This window comes from Acanthochromis polyacanthus, chromosome 6 (assembly GCF_021347895.1).
Source record: "Acanthochromis polyacanthus isolate Apoly-LR-REF ecotype Palm Island chromosome 6, KAUST_Apoly_ChrSc, whole genome shotgun sequence".
Lineage (NCBI taxonomy): Eukaryota > Metazoa > Chordata > Actinopteri > Pomacentridae > Acanthochromis > Acanthochromis polyacanthus.
The window spans coordinates 25,921,055-25,941,363 of record NC_067118.1 but is presented as its reverse complement, the minus strand read 5'-3'; the positions used below and the strand labels follow the sequence as shown (position 1 = coordinate 25,941,363).

The window sequence follows — 20,309 nt, the reverse complement described above, 5'->3', positions numbered from 1 at the left end:
TGTGAGTCTGTGGGTTTGTCTGTGTGTTCGCAGGAGTGTGCTGGGGAGCCTCTGTTCATGCTGTACTGCGCCATCAAGCAGCAGATGGAAAAGGGGCCCATCGACGCCATCACCGGAGAGGCCCGTTACTCCCTGAGTGAAGACAAGCTCATCCGCCAGCAGATCGAGTACAAAACCCTGGTACGTCACACTCCGCCAGGCACACAAGAAGCTTGCAAATAGGCTCGAAGTCATACACAGGTTGACTCAAAATGGCTGCCCTTCAGTTAAAGCGCTGCCAAGCTGAGACACACACACACACACACACACACACACACACACACACACACACACACACACACACACACACACACACACACACACACAGGCACTTTATAAAATAGTAGAACAGAGAAAATTACAACATGCACACAGAGTTTCTTAACTTTCCTTTCTTATTTTTTCATCGTAAACCAATTTCAAGATGGCATAGCTGTGAGTGCTGCGTTGGGTTTCTTTCTTCCATTATGGGAGGAAAATTACCTAATGATCCCACAGGCTCCAGTGTTGGTCCAACATCAGGGTAGGTGGCCGTGGAGATAGGAGCACACCAAACAAACCCCTCTCCGCACACAGAGCAAGCAGGACTCACACTGCCAGCATGTGACATGACAATGCTCTGATTGCTCTGACTGGGAATTTGGCTCATTACGTGCTAATACCCCGGCAGAGCTGGAAATTGGTGTCCCGCCGAAGGTGTGAAATTAGATTTCAGGATGCCAGCAAGAGCGGAAATGGTTTCTCAAAGCTCCTGCCATGCTCCAAGGAGACTCTAATGAGGGCAAAGCCTCAAGCTGGACCCAGGTCCATGCAGTAACAGGACTCCACAAGCTTCTTCCTCCACTCCCTCATTTCCTTCTGCGATATTTCACTCTTTCTCCTTCCTCTCCTCTTCTCCCCATCTTCACACTCCAGATCCTAAACTGTGTGAACCCGGACAATGAAAACAGCCCAGAGATCCCGGTCAAGGTGCTGAACTGTGACACCATCACCCAAGTGAAGGAGAAGATTCTCGACGCTGTTTACAAGAACATGCCCTATTCTCAGCGGCCACGCGCCGTCGACATGGACCTCGGTATGACATAAACACACACTCACGCACACACAAACACACACAATCCAGACACTCGCAGATGCAGCTGGCAGGTGTAAAGTCCTTCACACCCACAGATTAATGTATCAGTGAGAGAAAACCTAGCCATGTGTACAGATTATCAGTGCATTAGTGTGATAAAAGCTGTGTTCCGGCAGCCCAGCCAGCGAACCGGACTCAGTGTGCTGCTGCCAGGCCTTCTATCAATCTGACTGACAGTGTGTGGCGCATCCCTCCGTCTGGCTGCTTTCACTGCCTGGTAGTGCCAATGAGACACAGTAGATCAAGATAGAAAAGTGGGCTTGTCTTTATGTGTGCGTTTTTGCGTCTGACGTAGGTAAGAGCTGACAGACTGGCCCACCAGCCTCATGCCAAGCTCCCCTCCCACGCAGTCTGCCACTTCAATCCTCGCCTGCCCATACCTTACCTCCCATTTCCCCCTTTCCTCTAATTTTCTCTCACTTCAGATAGGCGAAGAGAACAAAAGCCCCCCTCTGCCTGCTGCAAATCAGCATGACATCTATCCCCTTACAATATGTCCGTCCATCTACTGTCTCCCCACTTGCAATAATTGCATCGGCGTGAGAGTGTCTGCAAGTCTGTATACGTACAAGTGTAGTCTGACTTACCGGATGTAGATTGCAGGTATAAGCATGCCATTGATCACCCTTTTTGCACAGCTCTCTACTCCGCTTCTGCTTGCTATGTTATGAAACAACAACCACTAAGCCACCAACTTACCACACTGGAAATTTGATGTTTTGCGGCTAATTTGAACCGTGCAGTTTGCATCTCTGCTAGTTGTCAAACAAGACAAAGCATTTTTGTCCCGTGAGGATGCTCATTCTGTCCTGCAGAATGGTCTGGCCGTGCAAGACTAGTGCATGTGTCACAGCTTCTGTGTTTTTCTCATTTTTTTCTGAGTGAGGTTGGATGGGTTTGTGCATATCATGTGGTCACCTGGCAGATGCAAAAAGTAATAAAACCCAGTCAACAAGGAGAAAATCAATGATCACTCCCAGCATGAGGCCCACAATGGCTATTATCCACTTCCCTGTCAGCATCCTTATTATCATTTCATTAGCCCACGATGACCCATCAGCCCCGGCCCTCCACCAGCACTGCTTATAATCTCTACCCCTGCTTCCCTTTTTTTTCACATTTAAAAGAGGTGATTTTCTCATAGCTTGCTCTTTTATCCTGTCTTGTCTGCTCCACTTCTCTTTTCTTTCTGACCCTGATGGGCCAACTGCTGCGTATGTGACACAAGTAACAATTAAAGCGCGCAGGCTTCCTGCATATACATCTGGCAATTGTTCGTGTGTAATGTTTAATTAAGATGCGTGTCAATCCAAGTCTGGGAGATGAGTACACATGCCGAGAGCCGTACAAGAGCACCAGCTGCTGATATCTATTCATTTTATGAGTGTGGAGGGCTGTCTTCGTGAGCCTTGTAAGGTGGCATTCCACTGGGGTTTGAGACAGTTTGGTTTGTGTTGTAAGAATTCAGTTATTTCTGCAAGGTAGCTGGTTCTGAAGGCGTTGCAAAAACCAATAACCAGTGTGTTCATTGAAGACATGCTTTAGTGGTCGATATCTCAGACCTTCTGTGTGCCGAAGTGTCCATGGTCAAGTTACTGAACCCCAAGTTGCTCCTTGCATGGCGCCTCTGCCAAAATTTATGTGTGAATGAGAAAATGGTTCGTAGAACCAAACTGTGATTAAAAGGAGCGATAAAAGTGCATTTGCTATATGCGTTTGTTTAATACATGGCATCAAACCTCTACAGAGAAATCAGTACATATGATAGTCATTGCAGGAGGCTGTTGTTTATGGTTTATTGTGTGCGTTTGTGTTGTCAGAGTGGCGTCAGGGGCGAATGGCTCGTGTGGTGCTGCAGGATGAAGACATCACCACTAAGATCGAAAACGACTGGAAGAGGCTCAACACTCTCATGCATTACCAGGTAAACACACACACACACAAACATTTTAGTGTAATGTTTTCCTTAATTAATTCTCCAACTGCAGTTTTTTTTTTTTTTTTAACCAAGAAAACTCTCATTTCAGTTCAGTTTTCTGCTGTGGCTTTTATTATGGTAATTGTACCACATACCTTGGCAAACTTTGATGTTTCCTGCTCTTGACTTTTAGGCAGCCAATTTTCAGCTCCTCATTTGCATGCCCATGCCTGGTGTAATCCAAGTGACTCACAGAATAGAGGACAATTACTGTACAGGTGGCAGGAGAGATGAACTCTCAGCATCTCAGCCAACACTTCTCCCTCCATCCCCGGAGAGATGAAGCTGCTCCAATCAGGAGGACGGCATCTCTCTCCCTCTCTCCTTCTCTCTCTCCCTCTCCTTCTTCCTCCTTTTCTCTCTCTCTCTCTCTGGCCCGTTGACTTCTGCATCGGCAACAATTAGTCCCGCTGTGACTGCCTGCTTCCATCTCCTCACATGTAGAACCCTCATTCACACTCCACAGTTTTAATTCACCTGTTGCCCCCTGTTCAACAGAGAGAAAAGCAGAGCGCTACAGAGGAGGGAACGTGAGGACAAGAGTAGATCGGCATTTTTCAAGCAAATTTATGGCTGTTGAAGTTGTAAATGAAGAAAAAAGGAGCCAGTAAGTGGAAGCCAGAGAGAAATTCTAAAGAGGGATATACGGAATAAAGAAAGAAACAGGCAAGGGAGACTGAGAAAACAGCCATCTCCACAGGCCATGAATCTTTTGCAATGCATATGCAGCCAGCTCTCATTAGTCAGCCAAGGGGGACCATCTGCTTAAAGACTGCATGAGGTTTGATTCTGGGCTACCTGCTTTAAGAGCAGAGGGCTGGGGTTGAGATGCAGCTTTGGCTGGAGCTGGAGATCAAGAGATGCAGCTCCATCTGGATGCAGAAAATTGGGGTGAGGTGGCAAGGCTCAAGCCCTCACAACAGGGGGTCATCCTGAACTCCTACCCCAGAAGAACAAGCAGAATAATTTAACAGATGTAGGAGTCATTAGAAGAAGGGACACATCACAGTGTCCTTCACACAGGACTTGGCACCATGCAGCTTGTTTCCCCTTTGTCTTTCCTCCCTTGTCCCCCTCCTTTCTGTTCTCACCTTTCTCTTCACTCTCGCACTTTTTATTTTGGACATTTCTGCTCTGTTTACATTTTGTTCCTCACCCATTTCCCCTCTTCTCACCCACTCATGGGCAATAAGAATTCTTCTTTTGTCTTCATCTTTTTCTTTCTCCTGTTTTTTTTCTCTCTCTCTTGCTCTGAGCATCACTTCTTGGTCTCTGTATTACTTTGATTCTAGATGAAGCAGTTCAGTATGTGTGCTTCCGCACCACAATGGGCTCTTCTGTTGATGTTTTTTTTTTCTTTACAATTTTTTGCACCACAGTCTGTTTGCCTTCGTTAGCCAAGGGAGACGTTACAGTTCAGGCAACAACATGCGTGTAGCCACTTCACTGATTCATTCGCTCAATAGCAGACCTGTGGAATGCTATTGATCGTGGATCTGAGGGTCCCTGCATAGAACGTGAGCCCAACAATGTGGAACTTCAGAGGACATACCGGCAAGCTGTGCTTCAAGTGAGGGAGAAAGAGTGTGATGGAACGGGGCAGTTGGTGGTGGGAGAGATCAGAGCAGGATGGAACAACACAGACACTTTTTGCATCATTACAGTTTTGACGAGCTGGCAGTGGCCCCTATGTGTGAGCTTGTGTGGATTTGTGTCACACACCGTGGCACGGCATTGGCAGCTGTGACAACACATCTGGCTAGCATAGCATAACAAGGAAGCGCAGCTCATTAGGCCCCTGAGTGAGGGAAAAGCTTGAAGGAAAAAAAATGGGGAAGGGGTAAAGAGGAAAGAGTGAAAAGGGATCTGCAATATGCAGAGCGAGTCTGAGCATCACCTTGAGTATTTGCTAATTCTCCCTTTGCAGAGACACAGGGACTAGACACAGGTATTAAAATTCATAGGGCTCACAGCAACCCAAGAAACCCCATTGGCTATTTACCCTGCCACATGGGAAATAATGGTTTACACAACCTGGATATGGAAATTCACACCTTTCTAGCTCCCCACTACACTAAAATTAAAAACATAAATGCACACATTGAAAATGAGTTCAGAATCTTTATTCACCACCTTTGCATTCATAGTCAGGGGACTAAACTCCCCTCCTCCCACCACTTCCTTTCTGTTTCTGAATTTTTTAATTCTGTTTCTTGCATAGATCAAGATAGAAGAGTATAGAATCAGGCTCAGTGTGTACACACATGCAGGATATACCCTCATTGCGCATGCTTATACTTAGATAAACACAGGAGCTGAGATAAAAGATTTATGAGATTGGAGAGTTTTTGGCTGATTGCTGATTTGGATCTTTCTTTGTTGATTAATCTTCTTCCCTGTCAAAGCAAAGCTTTTCATCGCACTTTCTTTCTTCTCCACTTCCCCCTCTGTCTGTGTCATTTTGAGACATGTTAGTATTAGCAGGGCTGCTGGATAGTGTCTGGGCAGTAAGCAGTGATCCCAAGAAGGCCCACAGATTTAAGATCTGGACAGACTGCGTTAACAATTGTTGTGAATAGGATGTTCGTATATTAGTAGGTTTGGGTTTTTTTAAAATTGATTTAAAAAAACAAACAGACTCTCACACATAATGTTTGACTAAATCAAATTAGAGTTGGCCTTCCCAGTATGCTAGTATTTGTATGCTTACATCTGAGGGGGCACATGAGCTGTGTGTGTGTCTCTTCTGGAATATTATTTATAAAATGCAGCTAAGTGACGGTAATCATCAGGCATCGAAGCCAAAAGTGAAGTCAGTTTGGAAACTTTCCTCCCCTGGCTGGTGACCTCTGTGTGTCCTCTTTGCGATGAAGGAACAGGGAGAGCAGACTCTGATGACCACACCAGGAGAGTGTGCCAGCTGGATCCTGTTACCCACCTTGCAGGCAACACTTGTGACATTTTGGGATGTTTTCAACAACCTCAGACACAAAGGATACTACGCCACTGCTGTGTGTTCATTAATCTAATCCTGTGGCTGTCTTGACTCACTGGTTTCCACTGTAAATCTACATATGCATCTAGTAGAATATGAAGTCTAGCAACAGGAAGAATATTGTCTGTGCAAATGTACAGTGGATAGCATTAAAATAAAAAAGCATATTTGATTAATCCTGCACTGCTGCTGCAACCTGAGTCATATCTCCAACGGTCACAGTCATAATATTTGTAAGAATTCACAATGATTCATTTCACTGATTCAAATCCTCCTTAATTCCTTTATAAAATCCAGCAAGTTGGTGTTACAGTCTTCAAAAGATCCCCTGTGATGCCCAAGAGCATTGTATTGATGTGTCATGGTCCATTTTGCATTTCGTTGTTTCTGACGAAAATTGCACTTATGCACAGATTGTGTGTTTCCAAACTACTGGACAGACTCAGGAGGTTTGATAAGCATCATGATCTGAGGGCATGAGTCCATGAGAGATGGGACACCAAGGGGAAACGGGTTCGGACCAGAGCAGCGGGTTGTGTGGGGAGGCGCTGAGAAAAGAGAGATAGAGGATGGCCACACTCTTCCGTCTGGTCAAGCCTGCTCCTCCTAATGGAAGGTCTTATCACAGGCGGGGCCCACAGCCCTTATCACACCTGCCCACTATCAGCCCCACACTGGATTATCCCTGAAGGGCGAATCTGCACGCCTTCAATCATTTACTACTATCACAAGGACCCATCTCTGCTCTAGCCTCTCTGTCAGCCATAAAGAGCAGAGAGAAAGAGGGAGAGAGAGAGAGAGAGAGAGATGGAGGGAGACGTAAAGGGAAGGGGGCCTGAGAAGCTATTTCATGCTCCCAAGAGAAAATGTATCACAGGAATAGCGGTGGAAACTTCACGGAAGTCCACGCTGTTGGTGTATTAGAGTTGGTTCATGCATCGTCAGCCAAGTGGAGGCTATAAGATGGAGAGGCCATAAAAATTAGGTCGAGGAAAGCAGAGACAAATGAGAAAGAGGTGAGGTGAGAGGAGAGGTCAGAGATGCTGGTCATAGGTGGGGGTTAGGAGCAACATTTTTCATTTGCTTCAAAGAGGCATGAGCTGCGTCTTTAAGAGTATTTCTCCCAATTTCATCCCCAGCTTCAAGGGTCTCTCCAGTACAGCCAGTTGCGGCTAGACGGCAACTCAAACTAATACCACAGCTGAGATTAGTTTGTAAAGAGCGAGAGAATAGAGTGAGGACAAGAATCAGGGAGGATGAGATGAGGTTGGCTCTCGAGAACAAGGACAAACTCAGTAAATGCCCATCCTGGCATCCAGTGGCTTATTCTCTAGTAAGGGATAGAAAAGAGCCTGTGCCTGCTAAAAGAAAAGAGAAGAAGAATTTTCTGTTTTTCTATAGATTCTTTGAGGTATTCCTTTTGGAGCCTGGCATTTGCCTTTTGTTCATTTCTCCACTGGAGGCTCATCAGTTTTTCTTTGCCGGGTCTGAAAAAGAAATCCCACCTCAGGGTGAGCTGTAAATGCCAGCCAACAAGCTGTTTGTTGTTTTCAGAAAAGAACTGCAAGTTTTGTTTGCCGTTTTGTAGGGATGTCTGGGCGAACCAACAGTGGTAGCATTTAAAAGATATATTGTAATTAAATTGCCATTTCATGATTCATTAATACCACTGTTAAATTAATGAAAGATCTGTGTTAGGATGCGTCTTATCAAGCTAAATTTCAGGATGTCCGTTCTCATCTTGGTTGCATCAGTTTTTCCCAGCTTAACTGTAATGACTTCAGCAGAACATACAGGGCCAAGAGCCCTTTGTAAATATCAACCACAGAGAGAGAAAGTGATAAACCTCAGTGTCTGTCTCTTATTCATGACACAACATCTTTTACTCAGCCCCTTTTCTTTGTCTTTCACTTCGACTCTGACTCCATGCTGCTCTATTGCTATTATTATACCTGCGTACCCCATTTTTTTTCAGGTTGTGAAGTGTACACAGGATGAGACATTCAGCATTCTAGTCTCTGTCTCTCTCTCTTAACATCTTATCCCAGTTCCAAAGCGTACATCATGTCTCTGAGGTTTGTGAAGGAGATGACAATGACAGTCATGTTGAGTACAGCCATCATGCAGCCACAGCACTCTGCTCTGCTGTAAAAGAAAGAAAAAAAAAAAAAAGCCACAGGGCTGTGGTAGGAAACAGCAGGGAGCTCAGATATGAGGGGAAGGGATGCAGGGGTTTTAGATATGTTTTACTCATGGGAGTATTCACTCAGGGCCTCATGTGGTCTCTTCCTTGGTATAAAATATTTGAGAGACGAGCATGTAATACATAAATACATCTGGTAGTTTGTGATGGTGAGAGATAAACACTTCTTTAAATGCTGAAACATTACTTCTGCGACCAGTAAAGGAGCCATAAAATTGTCCAAAACATTAGGATGCCTAAATTTGTGTAATATGTGCCTCTTCACACAGGTGTCAGATCGCTGCGTGGTGGCTTTGGTGCCCAAACAGACCTCATCGTACAACATCCCCTCCTCAGCCAGCATATCGCGCACCTCCATCAGCAGATATGGTGAGTCTGTGGCCCATATTGCTCTTTATACACCCATGTTGTGGCTTTGAGTACACTGATTGCAAAATGCCATACAGCATACATATCAGGCAATTATAGATGTAATTGCAGGCTTATTCAATGGTTAATTCTGTGTAGATCTTGTTGCCACACACACACATCAAAGTGATTTTTATATGAGATGTTTCAAATATGAAAAAGACAAATCCACTCTCGCCAAAGCAATGGTTTTCTCCTTCTTTATTTCTGCTGTGGAAGGAGTTTTTTTCACAGCCTTTTTTTCTCTTTCCTACTTTGTGTGATGCAGTTTGCCTTCCAGTTCAGGTCCAAACTCAATTGAATGGCACAAGAGAGGAAAGAACTGAGAGAGAGAAACAGATGCAAAAAAAAAAGAAGAAGAAGAAGTGGAGGATGAGAGATATAGTCAGCGTTTGTTTTTAGGGCCATAATATTTTTATAATAAGTCGCATTCTGTGCGGGACACTTCGGGCTGCTGGCTGCGTGCATACTTGCGCCCACACGTGCACACACAGTGCATGCAGAGCCCACACACACATGCACACACTGTCGTCAGATGCGCTTGTAGTTTGTGCTGCTGGGTGCCAAATTTGGTCCTATGCCAGACACACAGAGCAGCACCAGGCAACTTGTGATTGCTAATTATTCTGTGTGAATGATACTTCACACAAACAGAAAAAGATAAGTGAGCATGGCCAATTATCAGGATCGGGGAGAGAAGGTGAACGCTGCCTTTAAACCGCCTAACACAGAGAAAGAGCTAACAGCATACTTATCCCTCCAAGCAATTATGCTTATTTACAACTGTTGGGAACCGCGGGTACCTGTGGATAGTCGGCTCTGTCAAAAAGAAGACCTTTATCTTCAGTGTATGTACTTATAATAAAGTGGAGTGGCATTTTCAACAGAACTGATCAAGATTATCTATGGTGACCTTTTAGAAGATTGCTGAGCACTCAGTCATTGCTTTCTTTTAAACAGAACATCATAAAGGTTGCAAGGAGAGACGGCAAGATGATGGATGACCAAAGTAACATAAACAAGTATAACTACCAGCACAAGAAAGGATGAGAAGCTTTCTTTGTATTACGGGGCTATTTTCTAAGTAAATCCAAATTTGAACTCTTCCTTTGGCAGCTTTTCGGTGATTTGAAACTATGGAGTTAATAGTAATTAAATTGCTCTGCAGAGGATGTGTTCTCTTACTTTCTTGTGGGTGCTCAGGCGCTGGAATTGGATGTGCATGGCATAGAAAGCAGAGCCTCTGCTGGCATGAGCCTAGCCCTCATCAATCATGGGCTGGCACAGCAGGCACAGCTGCACCTCGACACCTGCTGATGGATTCATACCAATTTCATGTTCAACACTTAGCATCTTGACTCAATTTACACCACCGGCACCCCCCTCTAGCTTTAAAATCAGCCTGAACACACTCCCCCACCGACTGGTTGTGTCCAGGAGCTGGGGACTGCGGCAAAAAAGAGGGAAGGACTGTGGGTTGCTGCTTAGTGTTAGGGGGGATTAGGGAAAGGCTGGAGGTGCAGAGAGGATGGAGGGAACGAGGGACTAGTAGAGCAGGAAAAACCAGTGACTGGATTAAGATGGGATTTGGGATCTCAATCCACCCTGCACACAGGCGCATATATTCAACCCTTCCTGTCCCCAGTGGCCCCTCCAGAGGTGCAGTTTGGTCTTATTTGAAAGGTATAAGTGGCTTTATTGGCAGCAAATGCTTTGTTGTTCGGCTCGGCCTTTGAAGCCAGGTGAGAGAGATCCTCATTGGGATCCTTGGATCCTGAATCTCCCAGGAGCCAGCTGCCATGAGGAGATGCTGACTAATTAGGGAAACCAGTGAGTGAGTGAAGAGCGAGAAGTGCAGCGACGAGTGACATGTATGGATGAGGGATGGTGGCTACAGTGCTTAACAAATTAGGGATCTTTTGATGCATTGATTAGAGTGTGACAGGGATGTTTTCAACGTGGCGCTGTCACAACAGCGAAGAGCCAATTATGAGCTCTTTTAAGTGGAGCCAGGCACAACCATGAGACAGGGATTATATAAGAAAGAGAGGATGAATGATGAGCGAGATTTTTAAAAAAAGCAAATAATTATCAAATAATTCATGACAGAGAGGGAAAAAGTAAAAAGTGTCGGAAGCCTGTTTCCACCCATCTTGTGTCAGGAAAGGATTCCAGTTTCAAGAGGGCTACTTTTAATCAGTGCAATGCCAGAGAACACAGCTTCACCTCCCTTTGATTTCTTCTCAGTTCTAAAAAAATGATCCATTACTGAAAATTTCTCTACAGCAGGGCTCAGAGCAGGAGGAGCAGCTTTGTAATGAGTTACAAAGAGGAGATGGAAACGAGAGAGGGCCTGTGTGTTTGCCCGTGTGAGTGTACTGTGTACACTGGGTATAAGCGCATGCTAAATTTACACGATGCTGCACCTAAGGGAAGCTTTTGTAATCACATTCATTTAGGCTCACTGATAATTCTGCCTCTCCTTCCTGGACAGACTCTTCATTCCGCTACACAGGGAGTCCAGACAGCCTCCGTTCGCGCGCTCCCATGATCACTCCAGATCTAGAAAGTGGTGTGAAAGTTTGGCACCTGGTGAAAAACCACGAACACGGAGACCAAAAGGAGGGAGATCGCGGTAGCAAGATGGTGTCTGAGATTTACCTGACCCGGCTGCTGGCTACCAAGGTAAATCATCGTCTTAAGTGTCCGTACATTTAGGCATTAGCACGTGCTCTGTTCAGTTATCTTACATTTTTTACGATATTACTGCACCAAAGCTGTGTTTTTGGGTCGAGTGTTTTCTCTTGTTGCCCGTGCATAGCTAATCTCAGTGTACTCTCATTCTCCTACCAGGGTACACTACAAAAATTTGTCGACGATCTATTTGAGACGTTGTTTAGTACGGTCCACCGAGGGAGTACTCTTCCCTTGGCCATCAAATACATGTTTGACTTCCTGGATGAGCAGGCGGATAAACATGGCATTCATGACACAGACGTACGTCACACATGGAAAAGCAATTGGTAAGACATTAAAGTAATATCTCATATGATAGGTCTATACACTGCAGCTGTTCTTGGTCTGGTGAAATAAAGGAATCTCGTTTCATCTCAGAGAAATCACTGGCCATGGCCAATAACCTCTTTCTGTCTTTTCCTCATTCTCTTTGTCTTCCAGCCTTCCACTGCGTTTCTGGGTGAACGTGATCAAGAACCCGCAGTTTGTGTTTGACATCCATAAGAGCAGCATCACGGACGCCTGTCTGTCTGTAGTAGCTCAGACCTTTATGGATTCCTGCTCCACTTCAGAGCATCGCCTGGGCAAAGATTCCCCGTCAAATAAGCTGCTCTATGCGAAAGATATCCCCAATTATAAGAGCTGGGTAGAGAGGTAGGAGCTGATGTGCACACTTTACACACCGTCCTAATCCCCTCTTTGACATCCTTTTTTTGTGTGTATCCTCTTACAATAAAAAAAGATCTTTTAGAAAATTGATTCATAATTCTCTTTCACACACTTCCCAGCGAGAGTCTGTAAAAGCATTTTGTGTTAGCAGGCATCCATTGTTCGTGAAAGTGATATTATAGCTCAGAAATGTGACTATAAAAGAATGTAGTCCTCAGTTAAACTGTTACATTGACTCAGTGAGTCTCTGAAAGTGATGCCAAGTGTTGCCTCTTGTCTGCATGCCCAGGTACTACGCTGACATCAACCGGCTGCCAGCCATTAGTGACCAGGACATGAATGCCTATTTGGCAGAACAGGCCAGACTCCACTCCACAGAGTTCAACATGCTCAGCGCTCTCAATGAGATCTACTCTTATGTCAGCAAATACAGTGAGGAGGTTAGTGATACCCGCACACAGAATCCTGACATGGTTATGCATTATGTGTCTGGAATTTTTGTGTTTGTATTGTTGTTGTTTCTTTAATCAATCACAGTTTTCTTGACATTTGAAGAGAAATCCATGTGTCAGATTGATGTACATTTGTAGGAGCATCCCAGAAACAGCAGAAGCAAGTGAAATAAGTGTTGTTGATTTCAAATTCTGCAGTTTTGTACAAAGAAAAAAGTCCTAAGCTTTCACAAATAGCGCAGGTGTATTGAAATAAAGTTAGTGATGGAAAAGAAACATGGGAGCATTTTAGTAGCTGCAACTAGGTAAAGGAATCAAAGACACAACTAAAAGAGAGAAAGAAAGAAAATACCAGCCATATAAACAATACCGATTTATTTCTCTTTCTCTCTGTTCCTCTCATTCGCTCCCTTTTGTGTTTATTTCTATTTCTTTAATTGTATAACTTCCTTCAGCTAGATTTTATGATATGTACAACCTATTGTATTATTATTTTTTCCCAGTTGGAGTTGAACTGCAGCCTTATTAAATATTTTGGAATGGTCTCACCTCATTACTAAGTATTTCTGTGCAGTATAATTTCTAATCCCTCCTCTGAACCTCATACTGAGCTCCTTCACTTGCAGATTCTACCTGCAGGGCAGTCCCAGGCGCTGATTGCATAATGAGCGGCTGCCTTCGCAAATCAGCCGCTAATTACGGGCAGATTGCGTGCGTAATTTGAATGAAAAGGCGTGCCTCAAATTTGCCCCACACTTTAGAAGTACGTATATCTTGCCCTTGGTGCTCCACTGTTCATAAACTGGCAAAGGTTAGTGAGGTCAGCTCAGAGTCTTCAGTAGACTTCCCCAAAGCCCAGAGGTCTAGTGAGACCTGAGCTTAACAAGGCAGTGTGTCTGATCTGCAGAGAAGAAAGTGGATGTCTACAAGCTCTCAGCATGCTGCGCTGTCCTTTTCGCCTGTGCTGAGTTAGAGTGGGCTATCTGTTATATAGGGCTCTCATGAGCAGAATCATAGGCAATACACACACACTCTCAGATCACAGGAGGCATAAAAAAGAAGGGAGGAAGGGAGGGAAGAAAGAGAGCATTTATGGAGACATTCTGGTTCTAATGTCAGCTCCTCCTCTGGGAAGCTTTATCCTGACCTTTATGTTGGACCAGAGTATCTCTCTCTCTCTCTTTCTCTCTCTGGTTCTTCTCGTCTCTCGCCCTCTTTCCTGTACGTCCTTTCTCTTTTTGCCCATTATCCAGTCAGCTTCCCCTTTGCTCTCCATGAATCTCATCCGCTCGCTTTTGCTGGCTCTGCAGTTGTCGTCGTCTGACGCACGCATGCATGGAGACATATGCAAACACATTCACTTTGCACACATGCACTCTGCACATGTACGCCATCACTCCTGCCGTATCTGGTCGAGTGCGGCGCGTAAAAACTCATCTTGCACCATTAGCGGTTGTTCATTCTTACTCAGCCCCTTCACAAAGGCCTGTGTGTCAGGCTAACCAGGCCAGAGCAGCAGCCTACTTAAATGGATTTGGGAGACGGCAGTGGGAGCTGCACCTGCATACAGGGCTGCAGATTAATAATAGATTGCTATCGGGGTCCAATGAGGAGGAGGAAACGTTATGCCTGTAGCTGCCAGCTTTTAAGAGCACTTAAGCAGATGAGTGGAAGATGGTAGGTGGGCAGACAGATACTGTGTTCTGCAGCAAAGCAGGCAGCAAATAAAGGTCTGCCATGCTATGTGAAAAAAACAATGGTGCTGATATGTTTTTCAGGCAACCTTTACTGGAAAGGTGGTGGAGTGAGGACATCATCTTGACTTTGGTACCAAAATGGCATTAAGATCACTGGATGCTTAATAGATTCTATAGTGTGAACGAAAAACATAAAAATAAACAGTTTTTGGAGCTATGAGTTACTTGAGAATTAGAAAAATAATCAGACAAAGCATGTATTTAATACATCAGATCTTGTTACTATATGCTTATGTGCTGCTTGTATGATGTAGACAAGCAGTACTAGGTTTTGAGTGAGCCTTAATATGAGTAAGTGGCCAAAAACAATGACTGGGCGAAGGAAAGCTACTTTTTCTTTTGTGATCTCAAATGAGAGTTGACATGGATAAATGGTACATCATGGTTGACTCTTTTTCTCCCATATTCATTCCTTATTTACCTCTTACCTCAGAATAGTTTAAATTGCATATTGCATAAGATGAGTCAATGAATTATTTTGTTTGAATTGTCAATTATTAAGCACTGCAGTGTCATCTACAGTAGCAAACAGACGGTAACGAACCAGAGACCGTGTGTTGAGATGCACCGCAGCATTTAGATGCAGGCATCCGTGTTGATAAATGTGTTTCCCTTATTGTAGTGGTTCTGCAGTTTTACGTTCATATGAAAGGCCCGTGCTATGTATGTTGGTGTCACTCTGACACAGATTCATTCTGACAAGGCAGACACCAGATGAGAGAACGATGAGGAGAGCTTGTCTGAATGCCTTTTGAACCCATCTTGACAAATGCCAAATTTAAAAGACGGGGCTCAGAAGATAAAACGGAAAAAGCTAATCCACAGATATGTCTCAATATTGTCAGAGACAGTGATGTAACTCTGTTCTTTTATGTATTGTCCATATGGAATGATCAGTAGCAAGTATGAAATCACACTTCATGGCTGCTATTGTCCGCTTTTTTGTGTGTGCGTCCTGTATAGATCACAACGGCCCTGGAGCACGATGAACAGGCGAGGAAGCAGAGGTTGGCCTACAAGGTGGAGCAGCTCATCTCTGCCATGTCCCTCGAGAGCTGAGGGTGACTCGACTGTATGAGAGAAAGAGAGAGAGAGAAAGAGAGAGAGGACCACAGTCTCTGAAGGACCTCCCTGAAAAAAGGGTCTCGCATTACTTACCTCTCATCGTGGGAGCTGCAACCACGAACCAGACCTGGGACCTCTGCATCTACAGCCGGACAGACATACAACTGCTTTAGTTTGTGATTCTCCCACCTCCTTCCATGACGGTGCCAGCTAGGGGCCCACAGACTGACACAGAGGCCCTGCAGCTGGAGCTGAAAACAGCATAAGTAAAGGGACATGAGCAGAGAAAGCAACAACATGGCTTGTATTTATTTTCTGTTTTGTTATTTTTCCTTTTTCTCAAGGGACATTTTCTCTGTTTGACAGGAAATTATGTGTTGTGTGTGTGTGTGTGCTTGAGTGTGCGTTTGTGTCATATTGAGAAAGACTCCTGCAAGAGTGTGAGTGCAAATGGAGAAACAGATTTATTCTCTGCTAAGTCAGAACTCACATCTGAGTGTGAAATGGAAAGAGAGAGAGAAAAAAAAGCGAGAAGCAGAGGAGCAGATCTCGTGTTGGACAGCTGAGATTGCATTCAGATTTCTCAGATTTTATTTTTGTACTTTGTACATTTGAATATTATCAGTTGCAGTTTAAAAATATCCACCTAGGATCCCAAAAGTGTCATTGTATAAAGATATAAAAAGTGTAATACTACATCAGGGTCGCGTGGTAACAAAACAGGCCATGGTCCATGTCTTCTCTCACTCCTTCCCTCCTCAGACTGATGCTTCACAGGCAAAGCCTCGACTCTTTATTTAATCAGAAGTGTACAGGAAATCATGGAACTTGTGCTCATCATCTAAGAGTCAAAGGAGCTCCACTTGGGGTGGTCACAGTTCAGCCAGCATGCTTGCACCTAAACTGAGGATGATGGAGATGACGTCTATAGTGTATTTAGGAGATGACCTCAGATCAGCATTACTCTGGTGTCAAAGGCTTTCTTCGGCAGTTAAGTCATCTGTGTATGTACCGGTCGATACTTGCCAATCGGTGTATGTGAATGTACAAAATGTTTTTTTACATTTTTTTTTGTATGTTTGTTTGTCTGTTTGAGTTTTGCAGCAAAACCCGGCTCAGTTGAACTGAGCCTCACAGATATTTGCAGTAGCTCGTCATGTGAAGAACTCCATTCTGTCCATGCTGGCTTCGGTCCAGCCAACTGCTTCCCAAACATTACTTAGCCAAAATCACATTCTGCTAGAGGAGAGTTCTTGAATTGTTGCTGTCACTACTGTAACTCTGCAGCTTCTAAAGTACAGTATGTCCAGCTACAGTAGCAGTTAGTAGAGACCAGGTGGTTTTTGTACGCTAAAACTTCCATGATATGTCCACTATTTGTATCTTTTCGGGAACTTGACCAACTTTATGTGTACTTTGCATGCCTGCAGTCACACATCAAAAGTGTTGAAGGGTCCATCTTTGATTTTTATCAAGTGCCAATGAGTCATGCCCGCTTTAGTTGGCTAGTTGAGGTGTTAACTTGATGGAAGATCTTAACCAACCACCACCTATGTCTTCTCACAGATGATAAGAAGTCCTCATGGGCCTAGTTTGACCAAGTGCCAAAAGATCCTGGTGTTTCAAATTGTTCACTAAATGTGTCAAAATCGGTTAATGCTTTACACAGGAAGCAAAGCTCTCATACTGGAGTGTTAAAGTCCTAGCTCGTATAACTGGAATGCTGAGTAGAAACTCATGAAAGGTACGAAACATAAGCAGGAGAGAAGAACATGTTTTTAAAAAAGCACGTATGTTTTATGTTCTGTGGATGCGTCTCCTGACTTAAACCAAACAGTCAGAAGCTAAAGGCTGATGTAACCTGCCAGACTTTAGCTGGATGACAACAAACTGTAGATTCCATCCTCTGGATAGATGATTTCATTTTCTTCCAAAATATACCATATGTTTGCTTGTTGTTTACATCAAGTACTTGAAAATAGGTAGTATTAAAGGTTTGTACAGTATACTGCAATTTTGTGTGTTGAGAGCATGATAAAGGTGGGTGAAAGGTGCTTCTTTTCTCTGTGGCCTTAGATACCCGCCTGCTTAGTGTTCCTGATCTTATTAGTCCTTGAGTAGGGCACCGTCCTTTTTAGTGCTCCAGAGCCCAGTGAGTTTTTTTTTTATTATTATTTTTATTTAGTGATACCTGGCCCTAGCACTCAGCTGAGAACTGTCTTAGCGAGATAAAGTGAAAGGAAAGGTGAGGAGGGTACGGCCTGGCTCTGGCAGACGTGGCCTGGCTCTGGCAGACGTTGCCTAGCGCAGCACTCGGCTCGCCTGAGCTGTTTGAAGAGAAGTGTCGAGAAATGAGGAGCGTTGGAGAGGTAGAAAGAGAGAGAACCCCTTTAGCTCTAGTTTCCTGCCCCAGCTTTGAAGCTGCTCTTTGATCTGAGTCAGTTGTGTGCACAGTGTGATCAGGAGATGGAAAGAAAAAACATCAAACTAACAGGCAAGGAGAAATGTAGGATGAGGTGATGATTGACACGCTGTTACTGTGCCTGGCCAGTGGGGGCAGGAGTGGGAAAGAGGAGTAGTAATTTGTTCCCTCGTCTGAAAAAGCACCTTCGTGCAGAGGCGCATTGCTCACACAAAAGAAAATAAAATTGGAGACCTTATCTCATAATTATGACTCACTATCTCATTGAGTTCTGAAGCTTTTTTTAATGGTTTACGAGCGGATTTATGAACATTTATTTGCAGTGGGCATCAGACATAATTATAGCCTTGGAAAGAGTTTGTCACACTGAATCTAAAATTGTGTTTGCTCAGATTTGATGCACCTGTCCTTCTCATCTGATATACTATCGTTGTCTTACACCTTTTCCTCTGTGCATCGCACACAGTGACATTCAAGCCAAAGTTTTATTAAAAATTAAGTACCCAATTAAAGAAAACAGTAGCACAAAATCTGGCAGTACTTCTGCAAATTCCTGTCTCATAATTAAGAGACTGTTATCTCATAATTCTATGATTTGTCATAATAATGGGATCCAGATTTTGTAAACATGTTTTTTCAGCGTTGTTGAAGCTATGAGAATCTAATCATATAATTATAAGGTCTATCCTCAATCACGAGATAGTTTTCTTGTAAATATGAGACTCTTGTAACTGTTTCTTATCCCTATAAGGTGGTAGAATCTGAGATACAACAAGGTCTCCTAGCTTCTTTTTTTTTGTCCTTTGTGAATGCAATGCTCTTCCATACCTTCTTGCTCCTTAAACTTCTAATAAACATCTATAGGTACACAATGGCGCACTTATACAGTACATACACAAAACATAAAGCTTCTTCCTTTTGATTAAGGTGTCTTCCCAGTTTCAGCGAATAGAATTGTATCCTCCTCATACCTCACATTGCTTGTATGGAGTAATGCTTTTTAACATTTTAACAGGACCTAAATGCCTTTTCCTTCTCCGAGGAATGAAATGTATGTTTCTTAGAGTCCTTCCAACTCTTAGATGAGCTCCCCTGTATACAGAATTGTGATGAACGAAATCAGGCACACAAATTGGTGGAGAACGGCTTTGATTTTTCTCTCAGAGCTCATTTATATCAGGATGTTTCTTTTTTTGTCTTGTGTGAGATTTTTGCATGCATTTTAATTCATGCTTTGGTTCTGCCTGGTTATTCCATATCGACCCACGCCATCATTAGTCCAACAGCAAATTCTTCCATTTGTAAATGTCTTAAATCACAGCTGAATGCACCTTTTCTTTGTGAAAGAGATTTTTTTTTCTTTTGTTACTAAATAATAGCTTGTTTCCATGCCGCACACTCGTTTTTCTGGGAACCTTTTTAATTCAGTTTGAACTGAGAAGAGGAACGTTTGTTTACTCTTTCTGCAGCGCAGAATCCCATTTGACTGCCAGTTGTGTGAGATATGGAGAGATGCTCAGAAACACAACCTCATTTCAGATGAAGCTGATGACTAATTGAGGATGCTTTGTGCACTTCCTTGCTCTTGGTGAAATGTGTTGCCGAAGAGATGGTGTTGTGGTTTTGACTGGCACGTGTCATTCCTTCTACAAAACAAAGCATTTAATTCGCTTTTTTTTTTTTTTTGGTTTGCTTTTTGGCATCGTACAGAAGAAATGAAATCCAGATCAATGTATTACTCTCAAGTCAGAATATCACCAAGTATAAAACGAGTATCCTTCCATTTTACACACATTGTAAACAAACCCTTTGTAGACACTGGAGTTCTGTAAAATAGTAATTATTGGCAACGACGACGACGACGATGATGATGATAATAATAATAATGGCTGTCTGTTCTTCTTGTTTTATAAAAGTGTTGTGAAAATTGTAAGAAACTTAAAGTATTTAAAAAGGTTGTTCTCTTGTTTTTTATTTGCTTTGATTTTGTTATGATAATATATTATTGTGTACCTATTGTAAATATGAAGCACACCTATTTTGCAAGCCAAGGATTCACTTTGTACTGTTGTTATATATAAATAAACTTTGCTGGTTAAAAATTGCATAGAACCAACATCTGTATTCATGTCGTTTTTTTGTTGTTGTTGTTGTATTTTGGGGAGAAGAAATAGGAATAACAGACTGGGGATGCATGATATTGGATAGATTTATACCAATTTGTCGATATTTTCCAGCTTATTTACTGAAACCAATACGTGCACGTACCTTTTTCATCTAATTACAAGTAACATCAAGTTTCTCCTGTGGTGGAATTAACATTAACTTTACGATTAATATTACACTCTTATTGTGATGGCATACTGGCAGATGCAGATAAAAATACAGTGCTTTAGCGAACTGCTTCACATTCGGTGTAACACACACTTAATGTAACCTTATTTAGTGTA

The 20,309-nt window shown here is 43.3% G+C and overlaps 1 protein-coding gene across 1 annotated transcript in view; it reads left to right on the top strand.

Moving 5' to 3' along the window:
• Window positions 1-19,975, top strand: part of plxna2 (plexin A2) — a 149,632-nt gene extending 129,657 nt beyond the window's left edge. Inside the window, 9 exon segments of the mRNA XM_051949196.1 lie at window positions 34-180; window positions 955-1,114; window positions 2,995-3,098; window positions 8,620-8,719; window positions 11,253-11,443; window positions 11,612-11,781; window positions 11,936-12,148; window positions 12,453-12,603; window positions 15,336-19,975. Coding sequence (XP_051805156.1) covers window positions 34-180; window positions 955-1,114; window positions 2,995-3,098; window positions 8,620-8,719; window positions 11,253-11,443; window positions 11,612-11,781; window positions 11,936-12,148; window positions 12,453-12,603; window positions 15,336-15,431 — 1,332 coding nt within the window. The 3' untranslated portion in view covers window positions 15,432-19,975.
• Window positions 19,976-20,309: the final 334 nt, after the last annotated feature.